The 26751-nt window shown below is 41.1% G+C and overlaps 1 protein-coding gene across 1 annotated transcript in view; it reads right to left on the reverse strand.

Annotated features, from left to right (window-relative positions):
• Window positions 1-651: 651 nt before the first annotated feature.
• ush2a (Usher syndrome 2A (autosomal recessive, mild)) overlaps window positions 652-26751 on the reverse strand; it is a 130180-nt gene continuing 104080 nt past the window's right edge. Inside the window, exons 70-94 of the mRNA XM_077713040.1 lie at window positions 25498-25655; window positions 23404-23562; window positions 23139-23301; window positions 22371-22588; window positions 22156-22292; window positions 13212-13293; window positions 12985-13130; window positions 12207-12548; window positions 11330-11691; window positions 10640-11009; window positions 10244-10525; window positions 9910-10079; window positions 8991-9321; window positions 5809-6018; window positions 5602-5694; window positions 5153-5298; window positions 4968-5086; window positions 4588-4686; window positions 4337-4513; window positions 3958-4041; window positions 3556-3697; window positions 3344-3431; window positions 2591-2659; window positions 1769-1963; window positions 652-1681 (exon numbers count right to left, since the gene is read on the reverse strand). Of these exons, the coding sequence (XP_077569166.1) occupies window positions 1595-1681; window positions 1769-1963; window positions 2591-2659; window positions 3344-3431; window positions 3556-3697; window positions 3958-4041; window positions 4337-4513; window positions 4588-4686; window positions 4968-5086; window positions 5153-5298; window positions 5602-5694; window positions 5809-6018; window positions 8991-9321; window positions 9910-10079; window positions 10244-10525; window positions 10640-11009; window positions 11330-11691; window positions 12207-12548; window positions 12985-13130; window positions 13212-13293; window positions 22156-22292; window positions 22371-22588; window positions 23139-23301; window positions 23404-23562; window positions 25498-25655 (4429 nt within the window). The 3' untranslated portion in view covers window positions 652-1594. The remainder of the gene's footprint in view (window positions 1682-1768; window positions 1964-2590; window positions 2660-3343; window positions 3432-3555; window positions 3698-3957; window positions 4042-4336; window positions 4514-4587; window positions 4687-4967; window positions 5087-5152; window positions 5299-5601; window positions 5695-5808; window positions 6019-8990; window positions 9322-9909; window positions 10080-10243; window positions 10526-10639; window positions 11010-11329; window positions 11692-12206; window positions 12549-12984; window positions 13131-13211; window positions 13294-22155; window positions 22293-22370; window positions 22589-23138; window positions 23302-23403; window positions 23563-25497; window positions 25656-26751) is intronic.

Consider the following 26751-nt stretch of genomic DNA (forward strand, 5'->3'; position numbering starts at 1 on the left):
GTGGCAGCACGTAATTGACCAGCAAACAAAAACATAAAAAAGTGTCTTCATTTCACTAACCTACTCATTCAGACAGTCTCCTCTTATGAGACGGAACATGTCGTCATGATGATTTATGACTTTAATAAAACTATGTGTGTAGCTCAGGGCCACACTGTCCTTTACAATCACTCCACACGCTCTCATTTCACCACCTCGTTCTCCTCCCTCTGTGGCTGACAGTAGTTGTGAACATGCTCATGAATGTGCGGGTATGTGTGTGTGTGTGTGTGTGTGTATACGCCCTTGACTGGCAACCTTGAATGCAGCCACATCGTTCTTACTGCCACTTTTCTTCATTTCCAACTTGCCTTGATGCTTCCTAGAGGGACGCAGGGGCAAAAAGTCAATTAACAATGCATATTTTTGTACATTGAGACCTGCTTGTGTTTGTGTGTGCGTTTGCTTACCCATTTTCACATGTGAAACAAACTGCTGTCTGATGATCTCAGCCAAAACATCAACAATTAGAACCACAACATAAAAAATAGAATGTTTTTTTAGTATTTGATAAATACACAATTTCAACAACCATTTCCACTATACAAATATCATTTTTATTTTGTAGTAGATTAAATTAATGAACTTCATATTATCATGAAATAAGAAAATAAGACTGGAGTACGTATTACCACATTACTTACAGTATATTTGACTTGCTTGAACTATAAATACACAACCATAAATAATACTGACACAGTAATAAAATATAGTATCAATACTTTTTTTAAGAATATCAATAATTCCATCTATTAAATACTGAAATCCAGTGTACACTGTATATACTATACGTGACACAAATTAGATTTAACTATGCACACCTTCCATAACTACAAATGTACACAACATCTAGAAAAAACAAACAAAAAAAGATTTCACTTATTAATCAATGAAATCAATGCAATAGTTACTCCATTGTGTGAGTAATAGTTGGCATTACGTTAAAAAAAATAACATAAGGCCTTTAGAAGTCAGGCCATTCAATTGAATGACCAATGATTATTTAAATGAGGCACACAAGGAAATCTATTTAAAACTATTGCTAAAATATACTATTACGTTACTAAGATTAGATTGAAGACCCATACACAATATGGTTATTTTCTACGAGCACTATAGTTCTATGTGTACATAAAAAAACACAATCAAGTTATCTATACTGAACAGGTAAAAAATTGATTATTTGGCCCTCCGACACTGTTTTTACCCTTTATAATTTTTTTGTGTACATGTAATTATTGTCATTATGTCATTAAATGACTTTAGGTCCCAGTAAGGCATTCATTCACATATTGAAAGATCTTGTAATATTTTTGGGGGGCGGATTTGCATTGTTTTAACTCCTAAAATAATCTAAAACTATATTGATTTGATGCAAACGTTAATTCATGAGCTGAATTGGCTGGCACTTTAAAAATAAAATCAACTAAAGCCTACTGAAAAAATATGATGGCAGATTGTAGGCTGCATTTGTATACCAAATGTTAATATTGTGGACATCAGTTTTTGATGGAATTAAGTTTTAACAACCAGTAGTCACTTGCCGTATAAAGGGTTAAAGATGTGTATCAGTGAAGGTAGCGTGTTCCTTCCTCACACAACTTAAAGACTTGATGGTGTCTGCAAAGTCTTCTTCAACATACTGAAACAGCAACATGACAAAACATTTTGAGGAAAAAAACCTAAAACAAATTTCTTAACTTGGTGTGTTTGCATTGCAATTTCGTACCATGGCCGGTTCCAGCGGGTTGTCCCAGCAGCCATCTTCCGTAACAATAGCCTTTCTGTCAATCAGCTGGGTGAGGCTGTGCTGCAAAGGATGATGGGAGTAGGTCTGGGACAACTCCGTTTGCCGGGGCACTCGCAGGACCGACATGGGGTTGAATGCAGAACCGCCACCCACAAGCTTTGTGTCCGACAGACCCTGAAATGTAGGTTTAGATTTGAGTGAGAAGTGAAACTACTGTTATTTAAAGTGTACTGTAAATGTGAAGCAGGATTTCCCAGTGTTTCACAGGAGAATACTCACAACAACAAAAAACAAACAAAAGCATATCCAGCATACTGCAATCATGATAATCACAATCATTATTTTTTTTTTGTATAAATGGGCAGGAATTGGATTATTTCACTCAACACACCTCACAATAATAACAAAAAAAAGGCGTAATACGTAGTGACAATGTTTAAACTTAACCACATTTTGAGTCAAAAGTTTTGAGACAGTTACCATTCAATAGTAGGGAAAAATATCTCAAAACTTTTGAATGGGGGTGTGGGCTATTTATTATTAACTCATTCTATAAAATAATAGATTAGTAAAGTGTTAAAATGTTATTTAAAAACTATGGTAAGGGCCCGCAATAACACAAGTTTTTCCCACTTTTAATAACTCACTGCCATTGGTGATGAGAGATATCCTTTTAATGAATTAGGATATCTAATGAGTCAGCCAATGAAGTCTTGATCAGTGTGTACTTACTGTCTATTGACACACAAAGCATGCGTACACGCACACATAGAGCCAGCATGCTTGATTATTGCACAGTACCTCGGTGAAAATAGTGTAACTTTTAAGCGTTACATTGTTGATCTCAACACGGTCGGCTACAGTGTCAAACTGCAGGGAAGGGAAACAATAAAGTGGGCATTTAGGGTTGCCCAGCAGTGGCAAGAGTCTTACTGTGAGGGGATCGGGATAAAGCACAGAGCCGGAATGATGTTTAGAACACAAGTCGGGATAAGGCCTCTGAGGGAGGGGACACAGAAAGAAGAAAATCAAGTGAGAAAAATGAAGGACAACTGAAAGATGGGATGCACACGATACAGTTAGGATGTTTACAATCACATGACAATGAAACTAAAAAGGAGGAAACGTGAAAATGTGGGATGAGTAGGGTCTTTAAAATTCCAGATTTGAAGGAAAACCACCATTTAAGTACTTTATATTTTTTTACTTAAAAAAAGAAAGCTACTTCACACCTTAAAATAGATTATATTCTCATTAACATAAAATAGTAAACAAATAAATACATTTAAACAAAAGGAAAATCCAAACATGGAATGATTTACTAGAAATTTGACTTTTATAGGGTCACTGTTCTCTAGCTTCCTCTAGTGGAAGGAAAATAAAGAGGCTAAGATTTGCTATCCTGTTCTGCCATTTTATATAAAAATAAAAATCAAAGAAGACATAAATGCATATTTTTTTCAACCCTCCAACTATGTGGCTGAGATAAAACTCATCGTTTAATGGATTGTTTTCATTTCATCCTGTCAACATGCCAGTCTGTTTTTCTCTTACCGTGTAAGTCTCTCCTCCAGCCTTCTTGTTCTTCTGAAGCCTGACCAGCGGGGGGCGATCTCTGTCTGATGGAGTTTTCCTTAGAGCTCTGGAGATAATAAAAAAAAATGTCACCATTGTTTTTCCCACTTATTATCAAATCAAATATTCAATTTGAAACAAATCCTAATAATATACATACACACAAACATAGACTGTAATGATGAAAGCACCTTTGCAATAGAAGCCCTAAAAGGATGGCCAACAAGAAGAGACCCAGCAGCGCAAAGAGCAGAATAAACCACAGTTCTGAGTAGATTGGGGCTGCAGACATGCTTACGCTCTCTTTACTTGCATCCTCTGGTTCAACTGGACCTGAAGCGAGAATGGTAATCTATTTGGAGAGAACTATTAGGACACACCGGATTGAAACGCGAACTAAACCCTAGACTGGTCGCCAGACGTTCTAAAGGTTAGACACAATAACTGACAACCATTAGTGTTAGGCCTAGTGGGAATCAATCCCACACTGCACGCACCAAAGTGAGGCAAAATAACCACTTTAGCGGGTGACATTTACCAATATACGTTACATAAAATGAATATTAGAGTGTGTGCGTGTGTGTGTGTATTACCAAGGCCTGTAGCAGGGCTATATCTGACAGTAGGAGTGGTAGCACTGCCACTGTCTGTCGTACAAGTCACCTGAAATGACAGCGCTGAGGAGGACAAAAGGAGAGAGACAAAGTCATTTGAAAAGACCGATGAATAAAGTGGTTTTTAACAGGTTTGAGAAATGACATGCAAGGTGGGACAAAGCATTCTTATAAAAAGGGGAAGAAAAAAAAACAAGCCTATTGATGGTAGCAGGGTAAATGGAAACAGTCAGATATATTTTCCATTTTTGTTTAGAAGGAGCAACATTTCAACAGTCATATATAATCAATACAATTGAAAATGTTGAATTGACAATAGTCTGATGATTGGGGTGCACTATCAGTTAAATATCCTCACCTTTCTGAGATGTGCGTGGAACATGCAGGTAACTGTGGAAGCCGCTGTAGATCCTGAGCTGGCTCTCGGTCACCGTATACTCCCTCAGGTAGTCGTTTAAGGCAAAGGATCCGGTCCAGTTCAGCCAAATGACGGTCAGGTTGCTGCCCACCAAAAGGGGCGACACGTACTGTGGAGCTGTGACAAAAAAAAAACAAGAAAAAATGAATTTACAATAATGCAAGGGATGACCATGTAGAGAAATGAAGAACCTTCAGTGAGAGTGACAACGGCGGTCCAGTTGGAGGCGGTGCTGCCCATGTTGTTAAAGCAGGCTACTTTCAGCTCATAGGCCGAGTATGGTTGGAGATCTGTGTATTTAAAAAGTAAAAATACAATTTCTCAACATAGAAATGAGGTAAGAATGAGCCCATGGGACAATATTTTATGAAGAGGGTTGTAAATCACCAATTTAATGAGCGTATGATCTTCAATCTTTAGTATGACATATTTGCCGATATCACAAAGTCTGCCACAATTCGATAAAATGGCATTTATTCAATTAAATATGACATGTATTTAACAGTGTCAATTCATAATATTTGTTCAAAAAAGCCTGTATAAATGTTAGTGTAATGTTAAGAAAAGTAACCTGTCACATTGTAGCTACGCCTCTTGCCAAAGAACGTGATGTCTGGTGGGCCTTGAACACAAGGCTGGCTCACAGGCTGGGGGGGCTGCGGGCAGGCTGTTCTGCGATGGAGCTCACAGCTACACACGATGACAACCCACAAAATAAGCCTTCAGTTAAATGTGCAATTTGTGTTCTACCCTCACCTCTCAATGATCCCATTGGGCTCCAGAGGCTCAAACCAGGCCAGCTGAGCAGAGCGCGAGGTCAGCGTGACGGGGCGAGGAGGCTGTTGGCGGGCCGGGGGGGCGGCCAGGGTCCGCAAATCTACTGCCGGTCCCTGGCTACAACACTTTAGGCACAAGCGGATACACATATAGGGTTAACAAGCAAGTCATAGCTCTAATTTATTTCAGTTTTAGATTGTTCAACATTTTTTATGAGAATTTATTTGTCCTTTTGTCTTCAATCAGCTTCACATTACTTAGAAAATATAGTTTTGTTACATGTGTTTATGTGTTAAACGTTTCATGCTATTAAAAGCCCATTGAGAATAAATAATTCAGCATTATCAAACCTTAGTTGTGATGATGTTAATCGTCTTTTCAAGTTATTTGAATGTAAAAAAGCTTTACTCCCTTGTTACATGTATTACCTGATAACAGGTGCAGGCCTCTACTGCGATCTTGTACTGCGTGTAAGGTAGTAAACCATGGAGTGTCTGTTGATGGGATGTTCCCTCTGAGAGCTGTGCAAAAAAAAAAAAAAAAAAAAAACAGAACAGAACAGAGGCTCTTTTCATGCCACTTCACATCTTTAAGGAAGTAGAGGAAGGAGAGTCATTAATTTTGTTTTTTTTTACCAGGGCGACGTCATTATTGCGACCCAGCGAGAACACCCGGTAAAGGCTGACGACGCCGTTGGGCCGGTCCGGAGGACGCATGTCCACCACGGCCGTGGTGGACGAAACTCGACGGAAAGTGGGCGGAGCCACACCCTCGGGTGGGGCGGGTCCGGTTCTCCCGCTGACCCATTGACTGGGAGAACGTCCGGCTGAGTTCACTACCCACAGCTGTCCAATCAACAACAATAACACATTAAAATTTCAAACACACGTTTTAGGCTCTTAATGAAAGTGTCTCTAAATGAGCCGACGTGAAACAGGATATAGAAGTCAATGTATCGGCTCATCCATCAAAACTAGCATCAGGCGTGAGTGCGAAACCTTTTCACCATGCAAGCCAACGCGAACATATCTGCATGACAATTACTTTTCACCTTCATCAAGGAGTTACTCACACACATAGTAATCTTATTTGTGTGCTTGTGTTGGCTATAATTAGAGGGTGTACACAGAGCAGGGTCACGCAGGGTGGAGATTTGCATGTGTAAGTCATCTGTAGCCTGTCACCAGAAGTGCGGCAGGCAGATGGATGGGTCGGAGCCGAGGTGTTCAAAAGTGTGTATGTGTTGCTTGCGGCCTGAGATGCCAAAACTCCGGCGTGTAAATGCAAGCGCGCGCATCATGTTAAGAGTTGAATTAACCTCAATAATAGTCAATTAGGGTGTGATCAATCAGAGTGATTGATCTAAGTGACAGCGCAGATGGACTGAGGAGGAGGAGGACGAAGAATGGAGAGACTAGGAATGAGGAAGGGGATGGAAATATTGGAAACTTGTATATACAAAGGATCATGTCATAAAGCGATTGGTTTTAGTACTGAAAGAAACAATAAACTTTGCTTTTGGTACAGTGTTCTAGTTTTTCCATTGTAATAGAATAGATAGTTCAATGTATGTTCATTAGGGATTCTTAATGGAAAACGCAACAAATCAATTAAAACTCTTACATTTTATATTTTACAGGTAGAGAAAAGAGTAGGAAATAGAAATCTGAATGAACTCAGTGGTCAAACTGTAGAAAATATTAACCTTCGAATCAGATATAAAGATGAGACATATTTAATAAGAAAATTAAATCCTTTTGTTGTTTTGTCTGAGCTTGACAGCAACAGTATTTGTGCTTAAATTTGACACCAACCCTAAAGTCTATAAAGAGACTTCCCTGTTGCAAGAACTAGAATCTTAAAGCACAGAATCATTTTCTTTTTCAGAATGGCCATCAAATCGGTGTGCCTCAATAGTTTGCCCACCAACAACAATGCTCTAAACAAGCCAGCAACACAGCAAAAATGCCTTAGGCCGCAAAAAGTGATTTAAAAAGTTGGTGTCAAGCGGTCGTATCGGAGAGAAAAGTTGGAAACTGAAACGCGCTGAGATCACATTCACCTTGATCCATCCAGTGGTCCTTAAATCATCCCGACTCTTTACTGCTTTCGCTCCACTCTTGTTCCCTCCCCTCCGATTGGGCCACCATTTGGCTTGTTAGACACAAAATAAAAATACATCCCGTTTGCCGCCATGGCAACACACGACTACAAGGAACTTCCTGGCTGAATTTGCCTGTTTTTATTGGCCCATGGGACTACACGCGCCCCACAAGTGCTGTGATAGGCCCGCGTGGCGACTTGGCGGGTGCATCGAGTTGGGGTGAAGGGGCTAAGTTGTGTGAAAGTGGGCAGTAATTAAAATGACGCATAAAACTGTCAATAGGAGCTTATGACCCAGTGTAATTAGCCTAATATGATTTCTCTCTCTGGCAGGGGCTGAACTGAGGCTGACGTATCGCCCTTGTGTCTGAGGCGGAAACACCGAGACAGAGATGGAAACTGCCAATAAACATAAAAACAGGGGACCAGTTACAAGTGACAGACAAGTGACGGCAAAGGAAGGGTTGCAACATCAAAAACAAAAACAAAAAAAACTCATTTGTGTTCAATTTGAAGGTGCCACACACACACACACACACACACACACACACACACATTCACATACACACACGTGGCGCACGTCTACGAGTCCATGTGACCATGGACAACATAAACATAGCAACGCCTCAGCCCCCCCGTTGGAAAATCCCCAGGGGACGTGTAGCGGTCACCATTAAAAGGTCTTTCCAATACAAGCACTGTTACCAAGGGGACTAACGGCTAATTCGATTGGCTGGCCGGTAATCAGGAAGTGGCCCGCCATGATTAATGGCGCCGTTTCCCACCCGTCATCTCCGAAAGCTCCTCCCCAGCCTCCTTCCTCCTGTCATAAATTAGGACCCTCGTAAATAAAAACGGCACCACAATCAGGCAAACTCAATCAATTACACAGGTTCTCTGGCCTCGGCTCGTACGTCTGACAGGTGGGGATGCTAATGTTATTGTTGCTTCCAAAGGGCTTGCCAGTCAATTAATAGATCAACGCGCACAACAACAGGATGGATATGAAGCCTTCTTTGTGCCACCTGTCTGAATAGCTCACTCTTCCATGTGTGTATGGGCCAGTGTTTCACAACTTTTATGGTGCCAAAGCACACACTTGAAATGAGAAAAATCTCAGACAAAAATAGTAAAATTATTCTAAAAAAGAAAAAGAAAGAAAAAAAATTGAACTCATAAACTGCCTTCAAGAAATTCAGTGACTGGCACTTCCTTAACATATACGTATAATATGAATTCACATATAGGCCTGTCACAATTTTGTTTTAGAAATATATATCTTCCAAACAACTATCACCATGAACAATAAACATACATATAATTGATTTTTCTGCTGGCATCAAATTATAACATGCAGCAATAATCACAGAAAATGTAAACTTTGTGATAATCTACCCCATGTATTAAATCTTATATTTCAGATCTGTATTGAGAACACGAGTCAAGAAATAACATCAACGCCAAAATATGCATGTGCATGATTCCGTCTTCAGCTAGGGCAAATTTGCTTCCAGATGAGGAGAAAGAACAAAGCAACGGGAACGAATTTCGATGACACGTCATTTATCGCACCTCGGAAAGTGAAATCAACACCCAATTGACGTACATATTGGACGATAAAATGATATTCCAATGAGCTACTTACTACCGAATCTTAAAGATCACACTAAAGATAAACAAATACAACAGTAGAATAAAACTAAGTACACAGTACCTGGTATTGATAAGCAGTATATGGCAGAAGACCGTCATCCTTGCAACTTGTGGACGACTGATTGCAGATAAGTGTCGTTGTATCACTCAATTGGACGTCAGTGGTGTTTTCTAGTCTGCGGTACACCTGGTAATGAGGAGCCCTCCCATTTGGCTGAGCCGGAGGTGACCAGGTGAGCAGGAATGTGGTCTGGAGGCCAGTGTGGTTATCTGGCTGCAGGTCCAACAGCGGTGCCCCCTGTCCGGCGGGGGGCGCCTCCGGTGTGAGAATGGAAGCCCAGTCGCTGGAGGAACAGCCCAGTTCTGTACATGCCTCCAATCTCACCTCATACCTGTAAAAAAAATACATGGGAGTTGAGATACAATGTATCATTTGGGAGTTGGAATGTTCTGTGATTAATGAGATTATAATGGTCATTTTTAGGGATTGTGTTGTATAATTCAACCCCAAAATAAGAGATGTCTCGGTATGAGAGTTTTATTCAACATCCCTTAATTTTATATCAATGTCGACTTTGGGAAAGCCCATATTAAACTTTGCAAGAGAGCCTAATGTTGTGGTCAGTGAGTCTGCTGTACATATATTGCAACATTAAATACTTTATATGGAGAACGGCTATAAAATCCACCCAAACTAAGTAGGCGTTAATGAAAAATTAAGCTTGATTCAGCACTTCTGTATGGTCCACATACTATTTTGCATGACTAATTTCATGTTGTTATCCATATCGTGAAGGGCATTCTGGTCCATGGAATTTTCAGTTTAACTGTAATACTGTGGGGAGCTATAACGAAAGCAACTAACTGTAGTCTCGTAGAGAAATGCGAGACAGCTATCATGTGTATAGTTCTAGCTGAAATGCATGTAGAAATACAGAAATGACTGTTGGGTAAGATTGTAGAAATAAGTGCATGAAAACCTGTGATAGGGAGCGAGGCCCTTAAGAGAAGTGTATCTCTCGGAGAAGGCACTGTCCTGTGGAGTGTACACAGTGCTGCTGGCACCGAGTTGAATAGGCTCTCTATGATATACTGTGTAACTAATAATATCTCCATTAGGACGGGCAGGAATGTTCCACTCAACTTTCACCTGGAAAGGGCAAGGAAAACAGGTTAAGACTGGTCAATTTATTAGATTGAGAACCCGAAGCGGCTCCAAACATCTAAAACATAACTCTGTATAATACAATGCAATTCTCTTAACCCGTGCTGAAGTAGTTAGAACTTTAAAAAAATCATTTTTTTGTGTTCCACCTGATTGGCTGCCAGAGGAGACAATAATGGGGGTCCGACACCCGCAGGGGCCGCCGGGTGTGTCTTTGCTGTGACTGCAGCGCTGTTTGCCGCCCCTTTGCTATTGTTGGCCCTGACAAAGTAGCTGTACTCAACACTGGGCAGAAGAGTGAAGTCATGGTAATGATATTCAAGGCCCAGGTAGATGAGTTGACCATCTCTGCGGAGTTCATAGCCTGTGATGATGCCATTGGGATTCTTTGGGGGTCTCCAGCTTACTTCCACTGACTCTGAACCGGTGACCTTAAAAAGACAGACAAAACCTAGTATAAAGGACCTCCTGTGACAAACGCTTACATAACGTAGACAAATGGTTAATTTCTTTTTTACAGGCCTTGAAAATGCCTTGAAACGTACCTTGAGCGTGGGAACCGGCATGTCCGACGGAGGAGCCTCCTCTGTCATAGTGGTAATTGTTGCACTGGCAGTGCATCCACCACTGGTACAAGCCAAAAGAACCAACATGTAGGACGTGTGGGGAAGGAGGTTGACCAGAATGGTCTTCATCTCTCCACCACGGTAAGCTTCTTTACTGTTCACTTTGAGAACATATTCAGTCACTTCTCCATTCTGGGTAGCTGTTTTCACCCAGGTGATATTCATACTGCTGGAGGTGATAGAGTTCACTGTTGGAGGCTCTACCATGCCTGGGGGAGCCTCTAATGTGGTAATGTTAGAGGGAAGGCTTGTGATACAGCCTTCGGAAGTGCAAGCTATGACTGAATAGCTGGAGGAAGATAAGAAAAAAATATTTAATTACCAAATTTTTCGGACTTAAGGTCGTACTAGCCAAAGAATATACAGATTGTAGAGGGAAAAAAATCGTGCTGTACTGATTTTTAGCCACATTTTTGGGAGAGCAACTTTTAAATTTCATCAAAAACCCAAAACACCTACATTAAAGTAATAATAGGAAATATGCTAAAGAGGCATCTGTTAACATAATTGTTTTTCAGATACCTATCTTTTCAAAATGTATTAATGAAATCTCTGACATCGATAAACACGATTCATTCTGATTATTATTTTGTCTAACTATTGTCTCACCTATATTCTGAAAAAGGCTGAAGATCCTCGTCAGTATAGCTGAGCACTGTTGAGTCAAAACTAAAGGAGAAGATCAAATTGTTTCTCTGGATTCTATAAGACTGAAGCACGCCATTAGGTTCCAGAGGAGGACTCCATGACACCAACACTTCACTTGGTCGACCCTGAAGGTGACTCACAGTCGGTGGGCTGAGGCCACGAGGGGGGGCCTGCCTGGTTGTCACGGTTAACCAGGAGCTCTGGGTAGGCCCTGCGGGGTTGTGAGAACGTACGGCAAACTCGTACTGTGTCCAAGGGCGCAAACCAGTCACTGTGTAGGAGAAAGTGTCATTTTCTTGTGGAGATGATTCTCTGAACAGCACCTATTTGTGATGAAGCGTGGGGTAACAAAACGTAGTAAATGAAATGTTGGTAAAACAACTAAAGGAAGAGGATTGGGGCTAGTGACCTTAAATAAACATGGCTAAGATTGTGAATTCTTGGAATATACTAACTTTCATTCTCAGAACTTGAAAATTTATGGCTTTCATCTCAGAATCCTGACTCAAAAATCTAAGATTAGGCCCACTGAAGGTTGTGGATTAAGTCAGAATTCTGACCTAAATCTCAGATTTTGAACCTCTGATTTGAATGTGAATTCTGTCTTTCAAGTCAAAATCTTGGCCACCTATTTTTGTTCTGACTTCTGACTTTAATTTTACAAGTCTGACTTTATTCCCTCAATTCATCTTTCCAATTAATGTTAGAACTCAGACACTGAAGTCAAAATTCAGAAAATAAAGTCACAATCTTGCCTTACATTTGTTTTTTTCGGTGGCCCTAATCCTCTTCCATCAGAAATACAATATATAAACCAGGGCGAAATTTTTCAACGTACTTTCTCTCTTTGAACATCTTCATCCCTCCTCCTTCCCCTGCCCGCCTGATCCACACTCCTTCCCAATAAGTAGTACTCGCCGATGGGCCCGTTGGGTTGTGTGGGTGCTCCCCACGTGAGTGACACTTGGTCTGAACCGACAGAAAGAGCCGTGGGAGGGGGCTGTGAGGCCGAAGGGGCGGCAGCAGTGGCCACTCGCTGAGGGTGGCTACGCGTGCATCCAGCTGATGTGCAAGCTTCAAGAGTCAGAGTGTACGCGGTCCAAGGCTCCAAGCGCCGAAACATGAAGTTGCGCAAGAGCCCGCTGTACTCCAGGTTTCCATCGCTATACAAATGGTACATCTCATGGAGAAGAGCAAAAAAAACATGGATGTTAGTGGTGTTCATTCAGTATGAAAAGATTATTTAACTCTTTCAGTGACACTAACAATGTTTTTTTTTACATTCACCTTTTGTGATTTTAAATGTGTATCCCTTGTAAACAACTGTTGCTGTCTGTTGTAGCCAATGAGTTTTAAAAAAACAAGTAAGTAGATATTTTCACACTGTAATAAATAAACCTTCATAATGTACATAGTTGACATCAACCTGACACAATTGGTTTATTCGATAACACTAGGAAACACTACAGGTCTGACAAACAATAGGAATTGACCACAATCAATAGAAAGTGACCCATAATTCCCCCCAAAATCAAGAGTAAGTCATCTAAATTAATAGAAAATGACCCAGAATAGCCTCAAAAGTAAGAGAAAGTGTAATCTATCAATGTATTTACCGTGATGACTCCATTTGGGGTATTTGGTGGATCCCATTTGAGCAGCAATGATCTGCCCTGCTCTTTTTGCTCCACAGTCAAGTTAGCCAATCCTGAAGGAGAAGCCTCCAGGGTGCTGGTGGTGACCCATGAACTAGATACACTACCTAAAGGGATTAAAAAAATAAATAATAATAAATTAAATACAGTGTTTGCAGTGAATCTAAAGCCATTTGTCACTATCAAACCTGCTTCATTTACAGCTTCCACTTGTAGACTATACTCTGTGTCAGGGTCCAGGCCAAAGAGGTTTGCTTCTAGGGTTGAACCCTGAAAAAGTAAAAGGAAAGGAAAAAAAATATATATATAACGTTATAGTCATGCAGGCAAAGCGTGAATATTTTTTTTCCTAGACACAACAGGGAAACACTGAAACAATGACGAACAAAAATGATGTGACATGGGGATTTGTGGTACTATCAACATTACAACATACTGTACTAGGCAGCGACACACTGGCAAACAGCCGTCCCTTAAGGCCGGGTTCAAAGCCTGCCGAGTGTTTATATCACACGTGCATCCTTTCATGGCGCTCTCTCGTACAAATAAAGGCGCAGGGTGTCTGCCAGTAGCTGTCGGCACCGGGAGACGGCCCCAAAATCCTGGCACTGGCTACGACAGCATGCAGAGCGTATGTAACATCATTAACTAATTGATAATAGTCGCACTGTTGTCTGAAGAGGGATGAGATGATAATCGCGGATAGACGTGGGATGGAAAACAACTTTGGCAGGTGTAAATGTGTAGGAAAAAATGGTGATTATATTTCAGATGTTAAATGTGTATTTAAAAACCAAAAACGCTGTCTGTCTTCAGGCTCTCGTATAAAGAGATTAGCAGTTAGGCCAATTCCATGCAGTGGCAAGGGAATCCAAAATGGCTCAGATTCAAACGGAATCAAAGGAAAACCCAGACAAATCAGCATGGCGTGGCACCGAGGATGAAGTGCTTGAACAATAAGCCCGACGACGCATGTCTTGACTGTTTCCATGTCTGCCAGCCAACGTGTTTGCCATACGCAACGCAATAGGATTAATAAATCCCCGGACACCCTGAGACTCGAGCTAAATCCTCCTGAAAATCGCACAAGTACACGGTGGAAACAGAGAGGGAGGCAGGGACGAGAAAGACAAATAAAACAAAAGTATGATAAGGAGCAATGGTGTCCAGACTACGACCCGTGGGCCAACTATGGTGTGCTGCCCAGTTGTTATTGGGCCTTAGCAAATGATGAAAAAAATCATTGAATATGGCACGCACAAGAAGTTTAATGAAGATAACATTGAACCTCAAACCTTAACATTCAAACTGAGGCCTTAAAACCTGACGTCATGTTGAAATGATGGTAGAAAATGTGTCAAATTTTGGCATTTTATCTTACAGAAATAAACAATCTTTGTTCAAATAAGTTTGCTTAAGTACTGTAAATAGAAATATTTACATTTAAAATAGATATCCTCATACTTTTGAATTATTTTGTTGTTTTAGCTCTTAACTCATTCACAATGGCAGTAATAGACTTTATATCAATTTCAACTTGGAAAGCTGATATTGAAGGATAATATCTCACTGCCTTTGACAGCAATAGTCTAATTTTATTGATCGGTCTGACACCAATCAAACGAGTTAAAATGGATTATCGCATCTATTCCGTCAATGAGTTAGAACTTGAAATACATGTTCAAACAATATTTTATATTTCTTGATTCAGAGTGTCTATTAATGTAGTAAAAGTGGAAGCATTTCGAGTTGGCCCTTTCATTTTTTTCCTTTCTTTAAGCGGTCTTTAGAGGAAAAAAAAAGTTTGGACACCCCTGATACAGAAGAAGAAAAATGTCGAGAAGGAATGAAAAAAGGTTAAAAGGTGAGTAGGTAAATAACAGGTGAAGCAAATAAAAAGAGGATCGACAGACGGACGGAGGGAGACTAAACGACTGAGCCGATAAGAGGCGAGTGAGAGAGAGAGCGAAAGAAAAGAGGGAGATAGATGTTACAAAAGGGAGAGACGGATTAAGTGAGCGCGAATGAGAGATCTCTCCACCTTAAAAGCCAGTGAAATATGTGAGGCATGTGGCCTATAAAGCGCTTAACATATGCACATTGTCAATAGCAGCATCTGGCGCCGGCAGCTTTTATAGGAGCGTCGAGACTCTGCTACACGCCTCTAGATGGCAATACATTCAAAGACTTTATCGCTGCGATGCACCGCATTAACGGCCTCCTCGCCGCACACGGGGGCTCGGAAATTGAGCACATCAGCTTGCTAACTGCTCACACACACAAACAGGCTATAATCAAACGCTTTAACACGGAAGCACACTACTATTACATTCCATTAACGGCCCCCTTCATAATAATTTGGCCTTAACACACAGGCGCGTGTAGACTTGGGCGTGCACACACGCTAGCAATTCCATTAAATGAGGTAACAGAAAGTTTTAGGTGTGCAATGGCACTAGAAAATAAATTGACAGACCAAACTCTGCCGTGAAGGACGTGAATGTTGGGACGATGACTAGATGGGGCAGGGGGAGGAAATTGGGAAACCTGCAGAGTTAAAGAGGATAAGGTGTAAATGAGAGTGAATACAATGAAAAAAAGTGGCCAATATTCGGACAATATGGGTCAAAAGTAACCCGCAATTGACTGCAATGTGTGATTAAAGGCATTAAAGTCTCTTTTAAAGCACTTTACCTGATATTCCTGCCGTATGGTGCTTATTTTTTTTGTATAAATGGAAATCCCACGCTCACAAGTGTTGTAGGTGGAGGTGAAGGGAACAAACATGGGTTTATAGGTTATACATGCATGTACCCGAGGATTAATTCACCATAACTGCTGGCTTTCTTAAAGCAGCTCCTGAAGAATCAGATCTTTTCGTGAAAAGTAAAAGGGAAGTAATGATTTCTCACCTTGGATAAAATAATATGGGAAATGAAAGCCAGGTCATATTTATCATTAGAATGTACATACAAATATATTGTGCATAAAAGGGCATAAGTCAGAATTCCGACATTAAAATTAGAATTCAGACTTTTTTCATTTTTCCAATCACACTGAGTTCATACTCAAAATTCTGACTTCATTCTCAGGCTCACTCGTTCTCAATTTAGTCTCAGAATTTTATATTCTGAGGAAAAAAAGTGAGAATTCTGACCTTGTAACTCTGAATCTTGCCCAATTTTTCTTTATCTTCAGTGGCCCAATCCTCTCCTATAGAATAATCACATCAGACTAAAACTTAATTTTGTCCAGACCTCCGCATTTAAGGCTTTTATTAAACAATTGTGCATGTATTGCCAGATCTGCAACTTGTTTTCACATTTATCTCCAGAAGGGAATCTGTGTGTGTATGTTTGTGCATGTATATAATATTCAGGTGGACCGGCATGGTGCAGCCGGGGGACCATTGTATGATACTAATTAAGAGTAACCATGTGTATTTGTCAAAAGAATTATGCTGATTATCTCACAGAGGCCCCAACACCGGACCCTACAGAGACACGGGGACAGAGCAACATTAGCATATGGCCACGCACTCGCCAGTCCGCTCTCCCTTTCTCTTTTGTCTCCCTCACTGACACACGAGCACAGGAAACAGACAAGTGAATGATCATACATGAGAGAGCCGTGTCTAATGAATGGTGAATGCGGACCAACTGGTGGGCCTCAGGTATGTCCCGCTCCACAGGCCACCTCTGCCCTCCCTGCGCCATTATATTAAGTCCCGGAGAGATAACAAAGCTCCACGCTGTCCCGCCTCTTCTCACGTGTTGCGTTTCATTGTCTACGGGGCGAAGCACGGAACACATTCAATTTCTTTTCCGCCCGAGTCAACTGCGTCCTGTAGTCGGGTGTGTAAGTACAAGCTGTGACCTGAGCCGTGCGGGAAGAGCTGTAATTGTTTTTGGAGGTTCCTGAGGTGAGCAAAAGCACTGCATGCTGCTATTTCCTGCCCCATGCCAAGCTGGCAAGCAGGGTTCATTTGTGTGTGTGTGTGTGTGTATATATGGGTGTGTGCTAGTTCACATATTTATATGTGCATGGCTAATTCGATGTTGCTGGAACAATTGCCCCATGTTTGTTAGCAAATGCCCTGCATGGGTGTCCCTACAAGTCAGTGTGAGTTAGACAAACTGTGACACACACACACACACAACGGGACCCAAAGAGCGCCATTGGGCAAATGTTGTGTGGGTGGCCAGAACTGAGCAAGAGAAGAGCTACAGGGTCCTGGACCAGGAATGCCCACTTTCACAACACTGACAGCCATTATTAGCTTTGGCCGCTTCCGACCTCGGGAACATCATATTTAGCGTGTACATGTGATCCTGAGTGTGTCCATTTGCCGGTGACATGTGCTTAACTCGTTTACTACCATTGACATGGATAGGAGCCCCAATCAATTTAGAGTGGGAAGGCTAACATTGTTTCAGTGTCTGGCCGTATATCAAATAGGTACTTGGTCTCCTAATTGCTCCACGTTAAAACCGACTCATGTTCGCCAATGGAATGCTAACCACTGACGATGACACTAACTAAACAACATTTCCCAGAAGCCTCTTACATACAAAAGGTGTGGGATTTCAGAACTGGTTCAAACCATGGCGCGGTCACTTTTTCCACCAGATCTTGGACCGGTTGTTTGCTCTGTACCAGAATTTGCAGTTTAAAAACACATGCAAAACAGTTCAAAAGGTGCACACCACGAACAATATTGCATTAAAACACAACAGAGAATTTTGCCATAATACGAAAGAAATGTAAAATGCTGTCTTTATGTCCATGCAAAGTGACAATGAGGACTCATCCAGACCTAACTGTTATTCCCAAGTATCAGCTTCTTCAAAAAACAAACACGCTCTCACAATTTGAAGTGATGACCATCATATTGTGGCTGCCATTAAGACAAGTGGCGAGTGTAGGCGCTTCCACAAAAGACACAATAACACACACCCTGTCATTACTGGGAGTTAGAGAGACAGAGAGCGCTAGTAAGAAGGCGACTAAAACCTCTCTTAAGAAATTATCGCTTGCATGAGTGTGCCGGGTATACGGGAGGGACGAAAGATAACTACTGTTATTTGGAAGTGAGGTATAGAAAAGCCAGACGGAAAATGCATTGCTGTAAAAGGAGGAGTGGTGGGAAACATGAGAAGATGGAGATTGCGGCAAAGAGGAGCAGCCTGATTATTTGGCTGCTTATGCAAAACGCTGAGAGCCCTCCAATCAGAGTTGGAGACCTCTAACGAAGAGGTCTGATAGGCCGGAGGCCTAAATGAACTCTGCGCGCTAGTGCTCTTATCCCTCCTTCTGCCGTCACCTGTCTTCATGTTCCTCATCGCAATCCACTCTCGCCTCGCCACTTCTTCTCTCCCCTCCTTTGCGCCCGTGACTCGTTAAAAAAGTAAAGCAAGGGCAAAGCCTGGTAATTCGTATTGCTGCAGATAGACATGATCTCTGCATGTCTCGGTGGTTTGGCAGCGTGAGACCGACATTAGCACAGGCTTAAAGGGTAAATGCAACAAGTGGATTTTACTTTAAAACGGAAAGATACTCAATTCCCCTTGCTTTTAAGTTGGTTTACTTAATTTGAATTTTTAATATAGTTGGTTCAGGGAATCTTAAGATCCTTAATTATAGTCGGGGCTATTTTTTTTAACTGATAAATACTTAAGTAGCGCAACCTATTAGGATTCACCAATCGAAACTGAACTGTGTTGAACTGAACTGTACAGTTTGGTCTTTGTTCTTAAGGAACATTTATAGCAGTGGTCCCAAACATGCATCTTGAGGCCAATTGACGACTTACAAATAAAGTCTTTGTAAGGTTCGTAAAGCTCAGACTAGATTTCAAGAAAATTAGACCTCCAATTCCAATGTGACACAAAAGTATTTCCAGTTATGTCTTTCTAACAGTCAATTTAGGGACAATTGTGAGTTTTTTTTGTTGACAACAGGATTCCAGGCATATTTTTAGTCATTTTCTTTAAACGTTTAATTCCACATGACATATGTTTACCACTATAACTGCCACGTATTCTAAATCTTCCGAGGGTATGTGATTAAGTATACATGTGCCATATCTGAAAGCTCATGTTGGCTTGAAACACAGTTGGCTGGCTGGCCCATGCTCTCTGATGGGCCCTTAATGGTAAACTAACAGATTGTAAACATGCTGCTTGATCTCTCTCTGACTCCACTCCCTCCATCAATCTCTTCCTCCATTCCTTTCTCATTCTCCTTTTCCATTACAACTTTCCTTTCCTTCCTGCTCTTCCACCTCTTCCTTCCACCTTCCATCCATATTCCCCTCTTTCCCCTTTCCCATCCCTCCCTTTCTCTCTCTCTCTCTCTACTGCATTTCCTGGAGTGTTTTTTAAACAATGTGTCCTTCATGTACGGTTGGTTACGGGGCGTACAGAAGGACATCATTAGCGCTGGTGGTTAAGCTGTAATTTACACCATTACCGAGGTAGGGGCCATTTTTATTGCCTAGTAAATTTCAGCTCTGAAATATTTAGACCATATGGCTCAATTTGTGTAATAACCTTAATTTCCAAGCACCCTTCAGCTCCCTTCCGCACCGGCTGTTGTTGGCGAATGATGTGTGTGCACGTTTCCACGTGTGTGCAAGGAAAGCATACACGGGAAGGCGCTCACATCGAGGCAGGTGCATGGCGAGAATGTAAGCACGTAGACTTACACTTAATCTCTAGCATCCACATTAAACAATGTCTAAGACGCACACGTTGGTTCATACGGACACGCACGCACCCGTACACGTATGTATGCATGCCGCTAGCAGATTAATAGGTTGTCAGCTTGTGTTTGGGTGAGGGAGCGTCAGGCGTTGGCCAGATGGTTCTTGGGGATGATGACTGTCAGGGGTCCTGCTCTGATCAATGGCATGTATTAATATGGCACACCGAGAGAAAGACACATTCGCGTACTGATTCACAAACACGTGCATAAAAAATGTAATCTGTGCACACAGGCAACCATAACCGCATGGAGCAAATCCACAAAAAGTCTGCACAAATTCACGCGTACTCGCCCCTACCCTAGGGGGTCCCGAGGGCCACAGTCAAGCATCTGGCCGAGCCGAGGGAGGGAGGGATTTAAAGGACGGGGACGGTAAAGAAGAAGAGATAAAGGGAGGGGACGGGAAAAGCAAAAGAGCAGAGAAGAGTGATGCGACCAGACAAAAATGACAGCAACTTGATATGAGAAGCTTGAGTTATAAAAATAAACTAAAATGGCTGATCAATGTTGTATATGTAGGGAAATGGGTAGAAAAACAGGGAAGGTGTAACGGCGGCGAAAATGAAGAACGGCAGAAGAAAGGGCCTTGAAGCAAGCTCCACTAAACAAATGTGTGGCTTTTTGTCCTCTAAAGTCTACTCTAAGAATGTGGTGATCAAGCAAAAATAAACCTGAGTAATGAGAATCGGTCTAGTGTGGAAATTAACTATAAAAAAAGGAGGGAGAAAAGCTGAGGAAGAAGCAGAATAGCACGCAGTCGAGCCTAGACCTCCGCCAAGGCGGAACAATTCTAAACCTGTCCGTCTCTTCGGACCAAGTGGCCAGCTATTAAACATGCCGTGTTGTTCTTACTCTGCTGAGCCTTTAGTTACACTTTGGGGCATGTCGTGACAGCCTTATTTTTCAACATTTTGAAAAAGTTGAAGCATATAAGGAAACCGTGGTAGACTTCAATGTTACGTCAAATCAGCATCTTGAAACATGAGGATAGTCTGCATTTATTTTGCCAAAATACATTAAAAAAACGAGCATGCATTATGACTTCAGTAGTTTTTTATCCAATACTGTTATAAGGCCCACTCCCAGAGTAGAGAAAAGAGCAGATCTTAAATAGAAATGAAGCTCTTAGAGCAAGAAAGAGGAGGACCAAAAATAGCAGCAGAATACAAGAAAGTAAGTCTGACAGCCATGTCTGAGTGACTAACAGGTCTGTCACTGAATTGCAGCGCATGGCGAAAGAAAACGTGCAAAGTGAGAGTGTGTGTGTGTGAGAGAGACAGTGCCAAGCAGTGTGTCGGGGTCTAGCAACGCAGGCCGCCTGTGCTCTGTACCCTCATTCCGTCCGATTGCCATGACGACCCCATTAATCAGCCAGGCTGGCACAGAACAAGGTTCCCAACTCAGCTCAAGATCAATACACACACAAATGTCCAATGGATACGCCACAGACACACACATTCCTGCAAGAAACGATGTAACTACATGGATAGAAAATATATATAAAAGTGTGTGTGGTTCTCAGAAGTCTGGATCCCACTTCAGATATACAATAACTTGTTTAAATCTATTATTTTTCAGTCGCATCAGCCTAAGAACACACAACAAAGACAGAGTGTTGGTGGTTGGTCAGAGAGAGAAAAAAAATACCAAATACAAGTTGCAGGGCCAGGCAAACTGCAACACAAGTGGAGCTTACAGTCCAGTAAATACGGCACTGTGTGTAAGAACAACTGTTCTCACGAAAATTATTTAGTATGTTGGTATAAAAGCAGGTGAAGGCAGGTACGTGACAAAGGATCAGCACCAAATAAGTCTTTGCCATGTCAATGAGCTTCTGGCTCACACACATACACACTCATAAACAGTGTTCCATATAAATGAGAAGGTGAAAGGTCTCCATTTACATCTCGTATTAATTATGAGTGACAAGCCAAAGGTCACAGATGGAGAAGAGGCCACGCATTTGGACAGAATGTAGATCCATACTTGTATCTCTTCTCCTCATTTAACTCTCTTTCCTCTTCCTCCTGATCTATCACCCTGCCTCACCCCCAGTATTGGTCCTACACGCCTCTTTTACTCTGAGACTGATATTGCTGCTCTTCTCCTTCCCACCCCTCCCCTAAATAACTTGATTTATACTAACAACTGCCCAACAGACATTTTGCTATAGTCAATGTGATTCCTACAAAACTGGAACATCATTTTGTCTTGGGTTGGGTCCCAAGAAAAAAATAGCACATTCTAATACATTCTTATATATTAACATACTTTGTAATATTTGGTTATTTTCCTATTGAGAGCATTGAATATATTTACAAATATGAATGAAGGAAGGAATGAAACCATGCAGATGAGCAATTTTACCTTCACAGTAAGTGCAGTGACTTCAGGTGAGTTCAGTGTTGGGTCCGAATGGTGCTTTTTGTAAAGCAATTTATAATGCACAATGACTCCGTTGGGCTGTTTTGGCCCACTCCATTTCAAATGAATAGAATATGCACCTGTGTGCGACATACAGGATTCATCACACGATACAAGAATAAAAAAATAAAAAAACCTATACAATTCTGGCAACTCACCAGTAGGCGTGGCAGTGGGCGGGCTCAGATCTTTAGGTTCAGAGGTCAGTGTACGGGCTAACGTGCTGTGACTCAGAACCGAGCCTTTTGAGTTGTAGGCTTGAAGCCTGTACTGGTAGTAGGTGAAGGGTTGTAAGGAGGAGCTTGCATCGAAAAACTCTAGCGGTCCACTGGACCAGATGAAAACTAGTAGTTCCTCCTCTTTTTCCACTTGGTACCTAAGACAAAAAGAGATGTATTATTCCGTTTTATTCCACACTATACCAAATATGACCAAGGATGAAATTGACTACACAAGAAAAGATGTCATAACACGTTAAAAAAATCCCTTTTGGCCACTTTAATAAAGTAAAACCCTATTTGTCACGTTTTTTCGTCTTTCACGACTTTTGCATTTTTTGCAGATTTTGCAAAGCAAACAACGGGGGATTGAGCAGTGTTGCCATGAATTTGAGTCTGTGACCAAAAATACAACTACTACTACTTTTGTCGCTGTCTGGCTAAATCCCATCACACCAGGTGTGTCAGTGTGCGTATGTGTGCTCCTATGCTAATGTATGTTTCCTGAGGACTTAAAGGGCTTAGTTCAATCTGACCCTGCATCCAGATCACACATTCTTTGGTCAACACACAGAGCATGACCTTCAATGGCAACTCAAAACACACTGCCATACATGCACACACAAACTAATGATCCACTTGAAGAAATATTTTACCTGAACTTTGAGGAATGTTCTACAATGTTAACATTTAATCCATGAATGGTACCTGTATATGTGGTATGAGGTGATGACGCCATTGGGTTGTTCGGGTGGAGACCAGCTGATCTCCAAGAAACTTGCACCGGCCCTTCTTACTATGGGTGGCGATAAATGTTTGGGCCCACTTTCCAAAGTCCGGACATTCACACTCTCTCCAACACAACACGCTTCTATGTGTACAATGGGACACAACCGAAGAGTTTGGTGACATTTCCAGGTATGTGATACTGATACTAATATGCACAGATATTAACTTGGCATTAGACACAAACCATTTTGACAAGCTTGCACGTGCACATTGTAGTTGGTGAAAGGCTGAAGACCTTTCACGGTGAGATTCAGATCTTGACCTGTGGGATGCACTGTGGCCCCTTCACTTCCAGGATTCAAAAGGATGTTGTAATTTACAGGTTGACTAATGTTGAAGCGGGCTGTGGAAAAAGGAAAACACACAATCAATACTATCTTCTATACAACATCATAATCTGGATAGTGAGAGTTTTTGGTAATTAAAAAAACTGAAGAAATATCTGGCGTCCACTTTCGTGCTATCATATTTTGGGTCTTGTTGGCCACAATATTAACATTTGGTATACAAGTGTGGTTTACATGTCCCAAAATGTGCCAGTGATCCCAGTCAAAATGGATTGGACTTCTAACGCTGTCAGTAGGAAGGTTACTTGGTCGTTTGGTCGGCGGACAAAAAGACCGGCGACCAAACGTCTGGGCGACCAAACGTCCGGGTGACCAAACGTCCGGCTAGGCGTAGGAAGCAATGAGTTCAATCACTTTCCTATGAAAGGATTAAGTAGATGTGGGAATGTTTTGTCTTTCATCCCCATAACATAAATATACCCCAGATATTTTTCAACAATATCAGTTTTATATCTTGTGCTGAAAACTAACTAACTAAATCTTAACTGTGGACTCCCAAACAGGCAGAAGTAAATTGATGTAATGTATAAAGAAACACAGTGACCCCACATATAAATGGACTCTGTCAACTTCCTCCCTGGAGGATTTTCCATAATTCAGGCCAACTGTATTGTGATGGGTAATTCAACATTCATGAACTTTAGATATCTTGGAGAGCGAACTGATTACCGGACAAATGAAAGACTTCAATTATTCACCCCTCATACCAACTTACATAGGCACACATGCGGCTAGATAAACACACCGCACACACTTGAGCAATTCTGGTACAATGGACTTTAAAAAGGAGCAGCCTTTGTCACATACCCCACACACCAAGTAATATTTACAATAGAAACACCTCCTCCTTGTTAACTTTGACGTGTAATTCTATTTTTTTCTTAAAAAAAATACATAGCTTTTTGGACCTGTATGCAACAATGATTATGTCATTTTAATAGCAATGCATTTGTTTTTTATTTTTAGTGTATGTGTATAAACGATGGATATGCATGCACACACAAACAAGTGCACTCCCATAGAGCGACCCACACATACACACACACAGACACGCACATCCATCGGAGACACTCCAGACTCTCAGAGTTAACCAAGCGTGAGAACCCAGACGATATTTCCTCACCTTTAAAATCAAGCCATAATGACAATAGAATAGACCTGCCTATGGAAATATCTCCACAGTGTGCATAAACACATACACAGGCACACTCTAGCAAAACTGCACACCAAGCCACAAGCACAACAAAGTGAAGTGTCTGTGCTGGTTGGCCCTATAAGCAGTTCACGAGATAGGAAATCATGCTAATGAGAGCTTAATGAGCAGCGATAGATGGGTTAGGGCAGACAATCACTAGCCCATAAGCATGAAACTCAGTCCAAAGTGCATGACTGTGTGTGTGTGTCTGCGTGAGTGTGTGAGTGTGTGTGATCCAGATCCAGAGAGGCCAGAGGGTGACTAGTAAGCTACTTTGGGATATTGTTTGTTGCTGACCTGAGCAAGAGGCAATTCAAATGGGAAACATCTTCTGCTCAGTGTTGAGTTGGGTTAAAAATGGAAATAAATGTGAGATTATTAATGGTAGAATTTATCAGCCCATTACCAGCGATAGTAAAACTATAAACCTTCAGCAATATAAATATTAGGCGAGTCCTGAATCTCATCAAGTGATCGAACATTTATAAAGACTACATCATTTTTCATAGGCTTAAAATTGTGTGAAAAAGATTTTAAAAATGAATGTAAACTGGCACTACTACAAAAATAAGTGTCATCATACACACACATGCACACTTAGCTGTCACGATGAGACAAATATGTATTTTATAGTTAATTGTATCATTAAACACCATGACAATGGTGACTAATCTGCATGTCATTTTGATGAAGACACTGTGAAAATGACCATCCATCTGTTTGGACTGCGACTCACCAGGAGGGGTCCAGGCCAAGGAGATGGAGTGGGGGCCGCTCACTGTCACATTGTGTGGAATTGGGATCCCAGTGGGACATGAGAAGGGTGTTTTTATAACATGTTTGTCACTCAAACCAGTACCGCCACCAGTGATGGCTTCCAGTTCATAAACATATCTAAAGAGAAGACACAAAAACATTTATGATTACAGAGAAGAAACGTCCAGCTACTTTATGTACACATGAGAGTAGGAAATATATTTAGTGTCGTTCTTAGGTTTATTTTAGTAGGAGGTTTCTCTTGATTCTGGTTTTGAGCCGCTCTTGTATTATTTTGAATATTAAATGATTGTAATTGTGATGTCTCTAGCTATGCTTACATCATCGAGATCCTTATGGTACCCAAATTATCTAAATATAAATCTGATTTCAGCCAATGACAGTGAAATGACAAAATATGCAAAGTATATTCCATTTAAAACATGTCTCAAGAGTTCCATAAACAAGTATTTCAATATTTTCCTCGAAATACTTACTATTACTGTGCAACACTTGTTCCAATGGGGGAGAGACATAACAAAAAATAATTGAGAAGACTATGTTAAAGAATACAGGGGTGGGGAGGCTTGCTCTCTTTGCAATGGTTCCATACACACTGCATATGTCATTTTTGACAGTGGTTAATAACAATACTTAAGCAGAAGAGCCAAATATACACTGCAAAATGGGTGATGTGAAGTCTTTATGCAAGGTGACCTTAACCATGATCTCACTTCATGGAGAGAATGAATGCATTGAAAATGTCTAGAACAATAAATTTTACCTTAATAATACAGTTACTATACAAGTAATTGTAGATTTTATGGTATATATTATGTATGGTCACTTACTGTAAAGACAAAAAAAATGAGTAAAAATTAAAACATTCTTGTACATGAATTAAATAACATGAAAAAGTAAGGAGGCAGCTTTTTAAAAAAAAGAAATACAACAATTAATGGTTAAAAAAATGCCTATAATGAAACTCCTTAGTGTGTTTGGCAGCATGACGATTCCTCAGTCAGCATGTGTTAAAATATTCAAGTAAATTGGAGCAAAATATAGTACTTTTAACCCGAAGCAGCCTTAGGTCTCACTTTACAGCTGTCCTTTCTTCACTCCACTCACAGTAGAAGTCAGAGTCAATTAGAAGAGTCTGTTCATTACACTTAAGGCATACGTAACCTCATTCCTGCCGATACGACGGACGTTCAAGTCCCTTGCTTTAATCCAT

The sequence above is a fragment of the Stigmatopora nigra genome, chromosome 3 (genome assembly GCF_051989575.1).
Source record: "Stigmatopora nigra isolate UIUO_SnigA chromosome 3, RoL_Snig_1.1, whole genome shotgun sequence".
In the NCBI taxonomy this organism is placed as follows: Eukaryota; Metazoa; Chordata; class Actinopteri; order Syngnathiformes; family Syngnathidae; genus Stigmatopora; species Stigmatopora nigra.